Below are 15492 nucleotides of genomic sequence, written 5' to 3'. Positions count from 1 at the left end.
GTTAGCACTGCTGCCTCACAAGGCTGAGGACCTGGGTTTGATCCGCCTGTGTGGAGTTTGCACATTCTCCCCATGTCTGTGTGGGTCTCACCCAAAAGATGTGCCAGATAGGTGAATTGGCCATGCAAAATTACCCCTTAATTGAAAAAAAAAGAATTGGATACTCTAAATTTATTTTTAAAAAAGACGGGTAGGGTGATGGAGGAGTGTGTGGAGTTTAATCGAAATGGAAAGGTCTCTTCAGCGGTGGTAGGGAAGCATTGAAGGCAATAGTGAGGGGGGAGGTCATCGCATTTAAGGCGAAGGTGGATAGGGAGGCCGCGGGAGGAGCAGCAACGGCAGTTAGAGGAGATTTTTGATGTGGATTGAAGATACGCGGAGGATCCGGAACCGGGGCTGGTTGATGAGGAGGAAGGAGTTGCAGGAGAAATTTGACCTTCTGCATACGGGCAGGGCGGTTCAGCAGTTGAGGTAAGTCTTGGAGTTGTGTATTATGGAGAGAAGGCCAGTCGATTGTTGGCGGGCCAGCTCCATCGGCAGTCAGTGAGGGAGATGGGGCAGGAAGGTGCCTCCGGAGCCCCTGTAAAGAGTTTTTGAGGACTTTTACAGAGCGTTATATAAGTTCGAGCTGCCGGAGGATGAGTCGGGGATGAGGGAGTTTTTGGAGGGACTGGAGTGGGAGAGATGGGAGAGGTGGAAAGGGCTGGGTTAGAGAAACCATTAGGGGTGGAGGAGGTGAAGGCAGTGATAGGAAAGATGCAGTCAGATAAGGTGCCGGGGCTGGATGGGTTCCCGGTGGAGGTTTATAAAACGTTTAAGGGCAGGTTGGTGCCGCTGATTGTGGCAATGTTTGAGGAAGCAATGGTGAAGGGAGGGGTTGCCTAAGACTATGAGGCAAGCATCTATTTCATTGTTACTGAAAATGGATAAGGACCTGGTGGAGTGTGGGTTGTATAGGCCCATTTCTCTACTGAATGTGGATGCCTAGATATTGGCGACGGTGTTGCTGGTGAGGCAGGAGGGGTGTCTTCCAAAGGAGGTGGGGGAGGATCAGACTGGGTTCGTCAAGGGCAAGCAGCTGTTGTCGAACGTGTGGTGGCTGCGAATGTAGTGCTTTCTCCGGCAGAGGGGAGAGAGTGAGAGGAGGTGGTGGTGACGTTCGATGCCACAGAGTGGAGTGGAGGTATCTGTTTGTGGTATTGGAGAAGTTTGGGATTGGGCCTAAGGATCTGGGGGCAATTCCGACAGCACTTCAAGTTGAGGATGGGGTCGAGGGTGATGCTGATAAGAGGGAATCATGGGTTTGATCCGGGGAGGATGGATGCGACGTTCTGAGGGTGGGATGAGAAAGGGGTGAAAGAGATGGAGGATCTGTTTCTGGAGGGGAGATTCGTAAGTCTGCAGGAGTTGGGGGTGAAGTATGAGCTGCAGCGTGAGGAAGGCTTTAGGTATATGGAGGACGGAATTTTGTGAGAAAGACTTTTCTGAGTTTCCCAGTGGTGCCATCTTCCTCGTTGCTGGAGGAGATGCTGTCGGTGTGGGGATTGGAGAGTGGGGTTGTCTCAGCGATTTATGGTAGGATTATGAAGGAAGATAAGGAGTCTATAGGAGGGATTAAGGTTAAATGGGAGGGAGCGTTTGGGATGGGGCTGGAAGGGCTATGGTGCAAAGTGCTGCGAAGGGTCAGTGTCTCGACCTTGTGTGTGAGGCTGGGGTTGATTAAGGTGAAGGTGGTGCACACGGCGCACTTAACAAAGGCAAGAATGAGCTGGCTATTTGAGGGGGTGGAGGATAGTTGTGAGCGGTGTGGGAGGGGCCAAGCCAACCATGTCCATATGTTCTGGTTCTGGCCGAAGTTAGAGAGATATTGGGTGTCATTTCTTTAGCACCATGTCCAAGGTTCTGGATATGGAATTGGAGCCAGCTCCCTTGGTGGCCATACGCGGGGTGTCGGACCTGCTGGAGTTGCAGACGGGGGCGTGGGCAGATGTCTTAGCCTTCGCCTCGTTGCGCCCCCCGCGGATGCGACACCCCATTTAAATTACTATTTACTTTGGTGGGATAGCAATATTCCACTGGGCGGGAGAAGACGTAAGATCCTGGCCCATCATCTTCTGCTCCAATATTTGAACTACATTCCCACTTAACACATAGCCAAACGTCAATCTTGTCTCTGCTCAAATCTCAATTCCTTACTTCCCGTATTGAATCGGATCTGCCATTTCTCTGCCCACTAAACAGGCTCCTTAAAGTCCTTTTGAATTTGTGCACATTGATATTTGTCATTTGCAATTGCTTTGTTTCAGTATCATCTGTTTGGAACTCTAGGTACAATTCCTTCTCCTAATTCATTCATAAAAACAAGTAACACCCCATCACAGTGTGCCTCCTAACTGCCAGGGCACCTTAAAGCTTCCTGCTTTTGTAGTGTCTTTAAATAATATCCTGAATTAAAATGGTTCATCATTAGAACAGTGACTACTCTTCGAAAAGTACTTCACTGGCTGCAAGGCATTTGGGATGTCTTGAGGTTGTGAAAGGTGCTGTAAGGTGCTGTAAAAAGTCAAGCTCTTTCTTTCTTAACATGCTTTTTAAATATTTTGATTTACAGGTACAGACCCCAACCGGAAGATGTTATATTGCGAGCATTTGAGGTATAGTTGGATTTTAAGTTCTTTGTCCTAAAGCCATTGCTCTGTTTTGAAATAGTGGGGGTGATTCTATGGCCGTGCACAAATCCCACTATGTCGGGAGAATTTCAGGAGAGGCTGGAAATGGGATTTGCACCGAGGCTCTTGGTCTGTTCGAGCTGGCGTGATCAGGATCTTGCCCAGACCTGATCAGAGCTCATTTGCAATCATTTAAATCTCATTAGTGAGATTAAAGTGAAATGTAGCGGCCTCCTGGAATGCTCCTGGCCTCCCAGTGGGAAGTCACACAGGGGCAAATAACAGTGGGAACCAGGTGCCATGGACTCCGAGGGGGAGCAAGGAGGTGAGTATCATCTGCGCACTCACCTACTGGGTGCCCAGGGGCAAAGCAGCCTCTGCCAGGGTGCAGGGAGGGGGATCCTTCAAGGGATGTGGAGTTTGGTGGGGCTCAGGCTCGGCTGGAGGGGGCCAGGTATCTAGTCTTCTCTTTGTTATTTTGAATAGCTTTGAACTCTCTCCCAACATGTCTATTTCAAAGAGCTGTCAGGTTGAAGGTGAAAGTCTTCTCTCTGTTGCCTTGAAAAGCTTTGAAGTATATTGTTTGCATTCCATTTCACACCCCACTGACTTTCAAAAGCCTCTGTGGTTTCACTGTTGCAGTGTGCCTGCTTTTGCCTCTTTGTACTTGCTTATTTATATTCCATTTGACTTTTATAAGCCTTTTAATTGACAGCTGAAGGCTCTTTCAAAGGAGGGTACAGCTTTGTTTGCTTTCATCGCACAACATTGGTCATTAACGCTGATTGTGCTCCCTCATTTGAGCAGGTGCTCTGTCTGACTGCATTTCTTTCATTAAGGGTTTTTTCAAGTCTGAATTGTTCCCTCATTTGAGCAGGTGCTCTGTCTGACTAAGTTTTTTTCATGGAGAATTTTTTCAACTTCTTATGCGTGAGCAGCATGCTTGTACAGGAGGTAGTTTTCTGCTGTAGAAGCAGCTGGCAAACTGAGACATTAAAGTCCATGGGTTCCTCAATGAGGACCGGCTTGCAGCCACTGTTGCATTCTCTGGATAGGCATGATGACCATGCGGGGGGGCTGAGAGGCCTTTGTACTCCCCAGATGGTCAGGGACATGGCTGGACAGTGCCCTGGTACCCTGGGGCACTGCCAGGTTGGAACTGTCAGGGTGATGGGGTCTGAAGGTGGGGGGGGGGGGGGGGGGGGGGGGGTGGAAGCTGAAGGGGGCGGGGCATTTAGTGACCCCAAAGCAGAGTGTTGCTCATTTGGAGGTGGGGACTGATGACAGCCACTGGAGGGGGGGGGGGGGGGGGGGCACTGGCACATTTAGAGGTGGGGGGGGGGAAGTTGCCCCTCTGTGTTAAAGGGCTGGGGTGTTCCCATTGTCAGTGGGGGTCAGAATGTCCACTGGGGGGGGGCTGTCACTTTACTTTGAGATGGGGTGCCATTTGAGCTGGACCTGCCAGCATCTTTAGGTCCCGCACAGCTTATTCACAGCACAAATCACCTCAACCTCCAAAAAATGACTTAACTGTGGGTGGATTGAAATCTGGATTGCGCCGACCCACCCGGCAGGAATCACACCGTGTTTTCCACCGGAAACCTCACTTAGAAATCTTTTGGGAGTATTGCACCCAGTGTATTTTCTTGTTTTGGGATTTCTGATCACTGTGGGCAGGATTCTGAGATACTGAGGAGAAGTGTTAATGCCATTGGGAATGGGGTAGCGTTTCTCGACGGTGTCAACATGGCCTCAGGATCAGCAATTCTGGCCCCTACAGGGGGCCAGCACGGCATTGGAGCGGTTCATGCCGCTCCAGCTGCTGATCCCGGTGTCAACTGGGCGCTGCGGGATCCGCACATGCACAGTGGCACTGGCACCAATGCGTACATGCACAGTGGCACCGGCACCAATGCGTACATGCACAGTGGCACCGGCACCAATGCGTACATGCACAGTGGCACCGGCACCAATGCGTACATGTGCAATGGCTTCCATCAACGCGTTGGCCCCGACGCAACATAGTGCAGGGCTACAGAGGCGGGCGTGGAAGAAAGGAAGTCCCCAGCAAGAGAGGCCGGCCCGCCAATTGGTGGGCCCCGATCACGGGCCGAGCCACATCGGAGGCCCCGCCCGGGGTAGGACCCCCCCCCCCCCTCCCCCCCACCCATCACAGGCCGCCCCCCGACCCTTCCACGGTGAGTTCCCGCCGGCGAAGAGCAGGTGTGGATGGCGCCAGCGGGACTTGGTTTTTTTACGACAGCCGCTTGGCCCATTCCGGGCCAAGAATCGGCGGGCCGGCCGTGTAGAGCGGCCCCCGACTGGCGCCGCGCCAACCACACCACCAGCGCCAATGGTGCCGATTCTCCGCTCTGCAGAGAATCACATGCCGCTGTCGGGGCGGCTTGGCGCGATTTGCGCCGGTCGCGGGGATTCTCCGGCCTGGCCCCGGGCTGAGAGAATCCCGCCCTGTTTTCCTCCTTCTTATGTTTGTAAGAAAATGGAAAGATTTGCAGCACAGATGAAGACCATTCAGCCCATCCTGTTTGTGTTGGTTCAAAAAGAGCCAGTGGGAGCAGAATATAGGAGTTTGATATAATGATGAAATTAGCAAGATCTGGCAGTAATGAAATGAAAAATGAAATGAAATGAAAATCGTTTATTGTCACGAGTAGGCTTCAATGAAGTTACTGTGAAAAGCCCCTAGTCACCACATTCCAGCACCTGTTCGGGGAGGCTGGTACAAGAATTGAACCCTGCTGCTGGCTTGCCTTGGTCTGCTTTAAAAGCCAGCGAATTAGCCCAGTGAGCTAAACCAGCCCCTGAGGGAGGGGTAATGTGGAGGGATCCTTAGCCAGCCCTTTCACTCAACGCTGCTCGGGCAAATGCTGCTGTAAATTATATTTCAAACACAATCCTTGGAAGCTGGAGGTAAATAATACAGCAGCTGGGATTCTGCAATTCGAAATAGTTGCAAAGGAAGGAAATGCCAAAATAAAAGTCAGGACACGTGACTGATTGCTTTTTGCAATCTCAAGTGAAAAGTGAGGCTGAACTATATGGGCGGGATTCTCCCAGACCTGGGCCGGGCCGTAGAATCCCCACGACAGGGTTATGCCACCCCGAGTGGAGAATCGGCGCCATTGGTGCCGGCGTGGTTGGCGTGGCTCCGGTCACGGGCCGCTCTACGTGGCCGGCCCGCCGATTCTCCCGCCCGGATGGGCCGAGCGGCCGTAAGAAAAAAACGGAGTCCCGCCAGTGCCGTTCTAACCTGTTCTGAGCCGGCGCGACCTCGACACTGAAGGGTCGGGTGGAGGCCTGTTGGGGGGCGGGGGGGTGAGGGGGGGGGGGGGCGGGGGGGTGAGGGGGCGGGGGGGGCGGCACCGACCCCAGGGTGGGCCTCCGATGCGGCCTGGCACGCGATCGGGGCTCAATGATCGGCGGGCCGGCCTCTCTAGCTGGGGGCCTCCTTTCCTACATGCTGGCCCCTGTAGCCCTGCGCCATGTTGCGTCGAGGCCACTGCCCATGCACGCATTGGCACCGGCGCCACTGCGCATGCGCGGATCCCGCAGCACACAATTCGCGCCGGAACGGCAGCTGGAGCGGCGTGAACCGCTCCAGTGCCATGCTGCCCCCCTGTAGGGGCCAGAATTACTCCCGTTGGTGGCCCGTTCACGCCCTCGTAAAACGCGACAGCGTTATGACGGTGTGGACACTCTGCCGCGGGATGGGAGAATCCTGCCCATGGAATTTGCTTTCATTGTTACTCAGCCTGTTTGTCTGTTATCTATGAAATAAAGTAGCTGAGTAATTACTGCCTGGCCTCTTCTCTCCTTCAAAAATGTTCGAGATGCACATGTAGGAGTGTGTGCAACATACAAAGTCCAGGTCAGATTAGATTCAGTTATACTCCTGCGCTACATGACCACATTAGTTCATTATTGGGGATCTGCCCTGGAACACCTTCAAATGTGAGATGTTCAGACTCAAGGGGCGGGATTCTCCCGTACCCAGTGGGGCTGGAGGGTCCCGGCGGAACAAAGTGGCGTGAACCACTCCGACGTCTGCCCGCCCCAAAGTTGTGGAATCCTCCGCACCTTCAGGGGCTAGGCCGGCACTGGAGTGGTTTGCGCCCCGCCGGCTGGCGTTGAAGGCCTTTGGCGCCACGTCAGCCGGGGCCAAAGGGACTCCGCCGGCCAGCGAGATTGTCAGCGGCTGCTGACGTCATCCCCGCGCATGCACGGGGGGTTCACCTACGTGTCGGCCATCACGGAGGCTGACACGGCCGACGCATAGGAAAAGAGTGCCCCCACGGCACAGGCCCACCGCCTATGGATCGGTGGGCCCCGATCGTGGGCCAGGCCACCGTGGGGCATGCCCTGGGGCCAGATCAACCCGCGCCCCCAGGACCCCGGAGTCCGCCCATACCGCCAGGTCCCGCTGGTAAGGGACCTAGTCTGATCCACGGTGGCGGGACCGGCAAATAACCAGCGGGACTTCGGCCCATCGCAGGCCGGAGAATTCGGGCAGCCCCGGGGCCCATTGAGTCGCGCCAGTACCCGCCATTCTCTGAGGCGGGTGGTGCAATTCACGCCTCACCAACTTTTGGGGGGCCGGAGAATTCGGAGGACGGTGGGGGTGGGATTCACACCGACCCCCGGCGATTCTCCGACCCGGTGGGGGATCGGAGAATCCTGCCCAAGATATCTGGCCCTGCTGCATTTGAGAAAATATCTAGAGTAAGACCTGAAACCTGTAACACGCACTCTGCAGTTAAAGCATGGCTGTCTTTATTAAACATTTCTGATTTTAACAATGAATATTTTCATTTTCAGGTGTTAGATCAAACTAAAAAGGGATATCTTACTCAAGAGGAACTTACAAAGTATTTGACTGAGGAAGGTAATATATCTGTTAGAGTGTTTTATGTATATGTAATGTGCGCTTTTCGTAAATGGAACACTTATTTTCATTCACACCTTCTGATCATTCTTTTTCTATCATGCTTCATCTTACTGCTGCTGAAAATACTTGGCTTGGGGCCAAGGGAGGAAAACCTATGAATTAATATAATTTTGGGTGGGCCCTTATTATGCCAACTCTTGGTGGCTTTATAGTCTCCATCTGAAAATCGGGGGACATGTTATGGTGCGATAAAATACAATGCATTTTTGTAACATATCCTACAATAATACTGAAGCCAACTCCATGTAACCATCCCGGAATCATGCCTCACTTCACAATCCTAAATCACATATTTATGACCAGTCTGCTGTATTGCCTACCATCTTCCCCAGTACCCTTGACTTTTAAAAGAAAAGTAAAAATAAATACACAGAGTAATATTTTAAGATCACAGTTTTCCACAGAAAAACTAAACAGTTGCAGAATTTGCTGAAAATGGCCAGACTACTGTGCAATGTAAATAGAATTTGACTTACTCTGTAATTATAAACAAGTGAACCTGCTAATACATTGTGGCAGTAATTGTTCAAAGGATAAAACATCTTTCGCTATAAAACAGTATTGGCGGGATTCTCCGGCCGTGCCCGCCCGACCACCGGGAAATTCTGCCCGACGTCAATGGACTTTCCCATTGTCCGCGTTCCTGTGGCAATCTTGCAGCGGGCAGGGCGGAAGAATCCAGCCCTATATCTTTTTTAAAATAAATTTAGAGTGCCCAATTCATTTTTTCCAATTAAGGGGCAATTTAGCGCAGCCAATCCATCTACCCTGCACGTCTTTGGGTTGTGGGGGCGAAACCCACGAAAATATGCAAACTCCACACGGACAGTGACCCAGAGCCGGGATCGAACCTGGGACCTCGGTGCTGTGAGGCAGCAGTGCTAACCACTGCGCCACCGTGCTGCCCTCAGCCTCACCTTTTCACAAAACCCCTTCTCCAAGAGACTCAAAACTAGCCTCCATCATGGCCTCTGCACCTGACCCGAGCTAACTCCATCACTGTGCTTTAGGTTTGTTCCTGTCTTTATAAAACTATCCCGACTTGCTCACCATAGAAGATATGGAAGCAAATATTTTGCTCGCAAAAGTTTATATAGGTTTTATCAGAAGACATATAATAGCACTTAAACTAAAATGGAATGTCTTAGGTCAAAATGAAAATGGTGTACCTATGAGTGGAGATTGCATGTATTCTGTTTTAAATACGGCGCTAATTTGATTGTCCCTTTTTAAAATGAAGAATTTGATGATTCAGAATTACACCTCTTTTATAAAGAGAGCTCTTCCCTATTTCTTCATTTTTTCTGGTGCTTGTCATTTGAAGTACAACTGAGCAAGTATGTGGGTATAATTTCATCAATTATCAGAGAAATTATCTGTATCTCAGTTCTGCACCCTTATTCTAATCAACGCTTGACTATCTTGAATTGACATGTTCCATTGAAACTGAATGTGAGCTGATACGAATCTGGCTTGCATTTTTCTCAGCTTCCTCCAGCAAGAATATTTATTTTGTACCGCATAATTACTTGAAGCTATTTGGCAAAGAGCATGTTTACTTTTCTGGCATTCGGAGAAGCAAGTCAGACTTCAACATTTCAAACATGACAGCAGTTTCTTTCGGTTTTGTTTTGACTTGTGTTTCTTGCACAAGTTGCGTTTAAGATTTGCTTTCCCTTGAAGGTAAATAGGAATTAGTTTATACCACAGACGAGGAGAATTATTTTCTCTCAGAGGGTCATTAGTCTCTGGAACTCTCTTCCTCAAAAGGCAGTGAAAGCAGAATCTTTGAATGTTTAAAAAAACATTTTTTTTTAAGAGTACCCAATGTTCTTTTTCAATTAGGGGGCAATTTAGCGTTGCCAATCAACCTAGCCTGCGTTTCTTTTGGGTTTTGTTGTGGGGGGGGAGGGAGACCCACACAAACATGGAGAGAATGTGCAAACTTCACACGGACAGTGACCCGGGGCCGGCACCGTGAGGCAGCCGCGCTAACCACTGTGCCACCATGCCGCCCGTATCTTTGAATATTTTAAGGCAGAGCTAGACAGATTCTTGATTAACGGGGGTGAAAGGTTATCGAGGGGGAGGCAGGAACATGGGAGAGAGGTTGGAATCAGATCAGCCATGATCTTCTTGAATTGTGAAGCGGGCTCGAGGGGCCGAGTGGCCCACTCCTGCTCCTAAGTCACATGTTTGTATATATTTGTACTCTAGCCTTCAAATATGTTCCTTTTTGATTGTACAACTTCACTGCTACCTATAATGGGGAGAAGAATACATTCAGGTGGTTTGTGGTGTTGTTTCTTCTTTCCCTCTCCATACAAAAACTTCATTCCTTTTTTCACATCACCCAACTTAATAAAAAAACGAATTTTGAGTAAAAACCAGAAAGTTCTGGCTTAACTCAGCAGGTCTGGCAGCATCTGTAGGAAACAGAGGGTGGGATTTTGCCCCCCCCCCCCCCCCCCCCACCCCGGCCCCGCTGCCAGTTTTTCCTGCCATATTCACAATGCCAGTAAAGCAGAATGTAGAGAAAGGTAACCAAGGTCCTGCCTGCCCTCTCAAGTGGCTGGAATAAATCCTCCGCCATTTTCCGATGAAGAGCAGGGGTTCTGGAGTCCTGTCCAATGGCTCCCGCTTAACCAACACCAACAAAGAAATGTATCTCCTTTTCACAGTTTCCTTCTTGTAGATGCTTGCTGTGTGCCAATTGGCTGCTGCATTACTGAAGATTGCAGTAATGGACACGCTACTGGTAGAACAGGGCGGCACGTTGGCACAGTGGTTAGCACTGCTGCCTCACGGTGCCGAGGATCCGGGTTCGATTCTGGCCCCAGGTCACTGTCTGTGTGGAGTTTGCACATTCTCCCCATGTCTGCATGAGTCTCACATCCACAACCCAAAAAGATGTGCAGCGTAGGTGGATTGGCCATGCAAAATTGCTCCTTAATTGGAAAAAAAATGAATTGGGTACTTTAAATTAATTTTTAAAAAACACTAATAACATAATAATAAGTCTTTATTGTCACAAGTAGGCTTACATTAACACTGTAATGGAGTTACTGTGAAAAGCCCCATATCACCACATTCCGGCGCCTGTTCAGGTACACAGATGGAGAATTCAGAATATTCAATTTACCTAACAGTACGTCTTTCGGGACTTGTGGGAGGAAACCCACACAGACGCAGGGAGAACGTGCAGACTCCGCACAGACAGTGACCCAAGCTAGGAATCGAACCTGGGACGATGGCGCTATGAAGCCGCAGTGCTAACCATTGTGCTACCGTGCTGTCCACGTACTGGCAGGAGCAGACTACGGGGGCCCCCATTTGGTCCTGACGTCAGGGCCTAAAGCTAGGGGAAAATCCAGCCCATTCTGTGACGTGCGAGTAGGGTGAAAGGCACCATGTGCATCAGTTTACATACTTCTTAAAATGCTTTTATACCAGTGTAAATTGTACTAGTATTTGTGTCCAGTCCATTTCTTAGTGAAGAGTTCATAGTGACATAAATAATTTTTTTTTTAAATAAACATTTAATTGAGGCATTTTTTGGCATTGTAACAGCAGCAATATAAACAATGTGCATGAAAATATAAACATAGTGCAAATACCACCTTCCTCCCCAACAGGTCGCACCATTAATTAACCCCCTAATCTACGCAATAATTTAATTTAAAAAATATGTTTGCATTATATTCAGACATGTTTATTAAGAGCTGTCAAAGTAGTTGTTTTCCAGTGCACCTGTCACAGCTTCAGTATAACATCTTTCAAAACCGGCATAAATATTTGTTAGTGTGACAGTGGTTTGCAGTAACGGTGGTGCAATGGCATTTAACTGTATTTGGACTCCCACTTTATTGTTCGATTTCATAAATGTGAGGTGGGTGAAGATGGCCATGAAGTTGCTTCTTCAAGCTTAACGATTGACCTTGGGAAGCGTGAGAAGAGAGCGTGATTGTGTTATTTCTTTCATTCCATAGGGGAGCCATTTACACAAGAGGAGATGGAAGAGATGCTGTCGGCTGCTGTGGATCCAGATAAAAATGTTATCCTGTATAAAGACTTTGCAGCAATGATGACTCTTGAAGACACCTGAACATATTATGAAAAAAAACTTCAGAAAAATGCAACAGCGAGCCTACTCAAAATCAGCAAGATTTGCGCTATATGGAAGCAGTCAATTTATTTTAAAATTGTAACTGTTCAACTGATAAGAAAATAAACCCAAGTGAAAAATATTGCCCAAAATATGTGTGAAACATTTTTTAAAAAGGTTTTTAATTAGATGACTGTTGTCCTTATTGATTGTAGCTGAATTATTACATTTATTTTCTGTGTGTACAGATATTTATATATATCTCTGTCTGGCCAAAATTGTGAGCCGTGACCTTCATGTTGAAACTTTACATCCCTCAGCATCTCGAGGGCTTGACCACCTTAGCCTTCTCTCGGGAGCAGCCCTTTTCACCCAGCCCATAACCAGTGCAGGATCAGTCAAGAGTTCGAATGCAGCAACGTGGCTTAAGAAGATTTTTAAAGTTGTATTGCAGCAATAGGCACGTGCTGGCTTTACTAAAGCCAAGAAAATTGCTCAATTACATTCACTGCAACTTGAGGAATAGCACCTCATCCTACCACTAGACACTTAAAAGCCCCCTGACTTTAATATTTCTTTTTAAATTTCAGACCTCAACATAAGCTTGAGGTACAGCAGCTAATCTCTGCTGGGCATTTTAGAGCTATCTGGAATTCTGGAATAAATATTGAGCTTTAGATTGTAACCTCTGACCCATTCAGTTTCCTGTTTCTTTGGTGTCCATCCGCCCCAACGCTTTGGGCTGGATTCACCGTATTTGAGCCGAAGTGTGGAGGATCTGTGGCATCAAGAAAATCGGCAGCGACCCCTCACCGATCCTGCGACCAGTGAGGGGCTATCAGCCACGGCTGGAGAATGGCCGGGTCTGTGGGCACGTACGCACACGGCGACGATCTGCAGTGGTCGCGCCACATAACATGGCACTGGCCGTGCATTGGACCTGACCTGCCAGATATTGTCCCCCCCGCCCCCCCCCCCCCCCCCCCCCCCCACCACTCGCGGAAGCCCCCCCCGGCCAGCAGCACAGCTCCCACCCGACTGTGGTGGCGCTGGACACAGTCCGCAGCCATCACGCCGGGTTCCCGACCACTGGGAGCACACTTAAACCGCGCGGTCTGGAATTCGGCCCATCGGGAGCGGAGCATTGGAGGAGGGCCTTCAGGTGATGCGCTAACACCGTCCCAAAGGTGTGCGACGTGATGACGCCATTTCGGAGGGGGCGGAGGATAGAAAACCTTTTGGCAAACAGGCACTGCCCCCGATTTTGGCGTCAGAAGGGATTCTTCAACGCAGTTTTGGCATTGTGGAACGGTGAATCCCGCACTTTGCTTTTGGATGGCAACTATTCATACCTGTCATGATATGCAGCCAAGCAGCTAATGGACACAGAGAACAGGACATGACCAATAAGCAGGCAGGACACTCAGGGGTGGGATCTGACTATAAAAGACACGAGGCATTCACACTCCGCATCTTTCCACTGATGAACATCTAGAGAGTCAGTCAAGGGTGTTGTTACAATCTCACACCCCCACCACATGACTGGTTCAGTCAAACAGAGTAACCACACTTAAGTTAGCAGAGAGTCGAACTCACAGAGAACTGTGCTAACTGTGCTATTAGTTCAATAAACCTGATTGAACTAACTTCAAGGTCTAGAGTATCTTTTTGATCTATGCTGCATCCAGTTGCAGCCAGTGTTATACCAGTGTACCTAACACGACAACCTCCTCAAGACATGCCTTTTGTTTCATGTTTATTACCTCACCCTATGGCCATGCATCATTACATTTCAATAATCCCTCCTGCCCTCCACTCTGTCCAGACCTTCTCTTTTATTCTTTTTCCCACCATCCCCCTTTTTGTTTGCTCCAAACCTATTGCATCTCTAACTTCTTTCAGTCCCCACTTCTCCAGTCTATCCACGTAATTAAAGTTTCTCATCCCTGGAGCCTATTCTCGTGAATCATTGCTACACCCTCTCTAATGCCTTCATTGACTGGATGATCCCAGCAGTGGGTGGAAAATCCTGCCCTTCGTCCCTGAGCGGTTTCCTTTCACCACTCTTTTACTATTTATATGGAAGATTTTTGGATTTCGCTTTATTTTAGAACCATAGAATTCCTACGGTGCAGGAGGAGGCCATTCAGCCCATCAAGTCTGCACCAACCCTCTGAAAGAACACCCTTCCTAGGCCCACTCCCCCCACCCTACCCCCCTAACCCCATCTAACCTACTCATCTTTGGACACTAAGGGGCAATTTAGCGTGGCCAATCCAACTCATCTACACATCTGTGGACAGTGGGAGAAAACAGGAGCACTCGGAGGAAACCCACGCAAACACGGGGAGAAAGTGCAAACACCTCACAAACCTCCACAGCCACCCAAGGCCGGAATTGAAGCCTGGTCCCTGACGCTGTGAGGCAGCTGTGCTAACCACTGCACCACCATACCAGTCTCCTTTTGCACTCTTTCTTGGCTTCTCTTGCCTGCTTTTTCACTTCCCCTCTGAACCTTCTATAGTCAGCCTTGTTTTTGGTCATATTGTTTATCTGTCACACACACAATTTTTCTTCGTCATCTTAGTCTCTACCTCTTTTGCCGTCCAGTGACTTCTGCATTTTTTTGCTCTCCCTTTCCACTTCCTGGGAACACAACGCGTCCGTACCTGAACCGAATCGTCAATAAAGGCAGCCCATTGTTGGATATCATTCATTTTTGCCTACCCACTTTTGATTCTAAATGACTGGGGCCAAATCCATTCTTAACCTATTGAAATTGGCTTTCCCCCAGTTAATTATTCTTACTCTGATTGCTCCTTGTCCTTTTCTTTAACTGACCTAAACTTTATGATGCAAGGAATCGCTGTCCCCTAAATATTCCTCTTTTGTCACTTGGTCCACTTGGCCTACTTAACTCGCATGATCAAGGCTCGATATTGCCTCCTTCCCCATTGTACTGGACACATCCTGCTGTAGAAAATATTCCCGGACACACTCTGGGGCCAAACGTTTCCATCCTGGGGGCTGGGATTTTTCAGTGCTGCCGAAACCGAATGGAGTTTTGGCTCGAATACCGCATTTTCTGCCCTTGCTCACACATGTTCCACCACAGAGAATCCCACCCCAGGAACTGTTGCCCCCTCTCTGCCCTTTGCATTGCTACTATCCCAGTCTATATTTGAATAATTAAAGTCTCCCAATATAACGGCTCTTATCATTCTTCCTACCTCTCTCTGTAATTACCTCGCAAATTTGGTCCTCCACATCTTTCGCGCTGGTTGGTGACCTATGGATGACTCCGAGTAATGTAAGTGCAACTCTCTGCAGATGCTGCCTGACCTGCTGAGTATTTTCCGCTCCTTTACTTTGTAAAATTAAGTCTGCTCTCCTTGCTAGATATGACATGGATGGCAGGTTGTCAGAGGAAATCCCTTTTGACAGGATTTAGACGAGACAAAAACATTGATGTGGGGGGGGGGGGGGGGGGGCAGCAAGCTTAAAATATTAATGGATGTAGCAGTTTCTCAGATGAAAATACAATTTCTGATTACTGCCGGTGTCAGCAGTATACTATTATGATGGTGAAGCCTGTGATGAAAGCTATTTACCCATTTTCTACTGACGCTTGAACTCTTAACATTCTGTTTTTTTGACCGCCTCATAAAGTAACAGTTCTACTTTGATGAAACCTTGTGGGATAGACATGCAGTTCTGGCTGCTAAATTTCTATGGGTTATCATGCTCTGAGT

At 48.9% G+C, this 15492-nt stretch overlaps 1 protein-coding gene across 1 annotated transcript in view; it reads left to right on the top strand.

Moving 5' to 3' along the window:
- Nucleotides 1-11892, top strand: part of efcab2 (EF-hand calcium binding domain 2) — a 107609-nt gene extending 95717 nt beyond the window's left edge. Inside the window, exons 5-7 of the mRNA XM_038815538.1 lie at nt 2612-2654; nt 7506-7572; nt 11625-11892. Coding sequence (XP_038671466.1) covers nt 2612-2654; nt 7506-7572; nt 11625-11740 — 226 coding nt within the window. The 3' untranslated portion in view covers nt 11741-11892. The remainder of the gene's footprint in view (nt 1-2611; nt 2655-7505; nt 7573-11624) is intronic.
- The last annotated feature ends 3600 nt before the right edge of the window (nt 11893-15492 follow it).

Source organism: Scyliorhinus canicula, chromosome 1 (assembly GCF_902713615.1).
Source record: "Scyliorhinus canicula chromosome 1, sScyCan1.1, whole genome shotgun sequence".
NCBI lineage: Eukaryota > Metazoa > Chordata > Chondrichthyes > Carcharhiniformes > Scyliorhinidae > Scyliorhinus > Scyliorhinus canicula.
The sequence above is the reverse complement of the archived record's forward strand: the minus strand, read 5'-3'. Positions and strand labels throughout refer to the sequence as shown.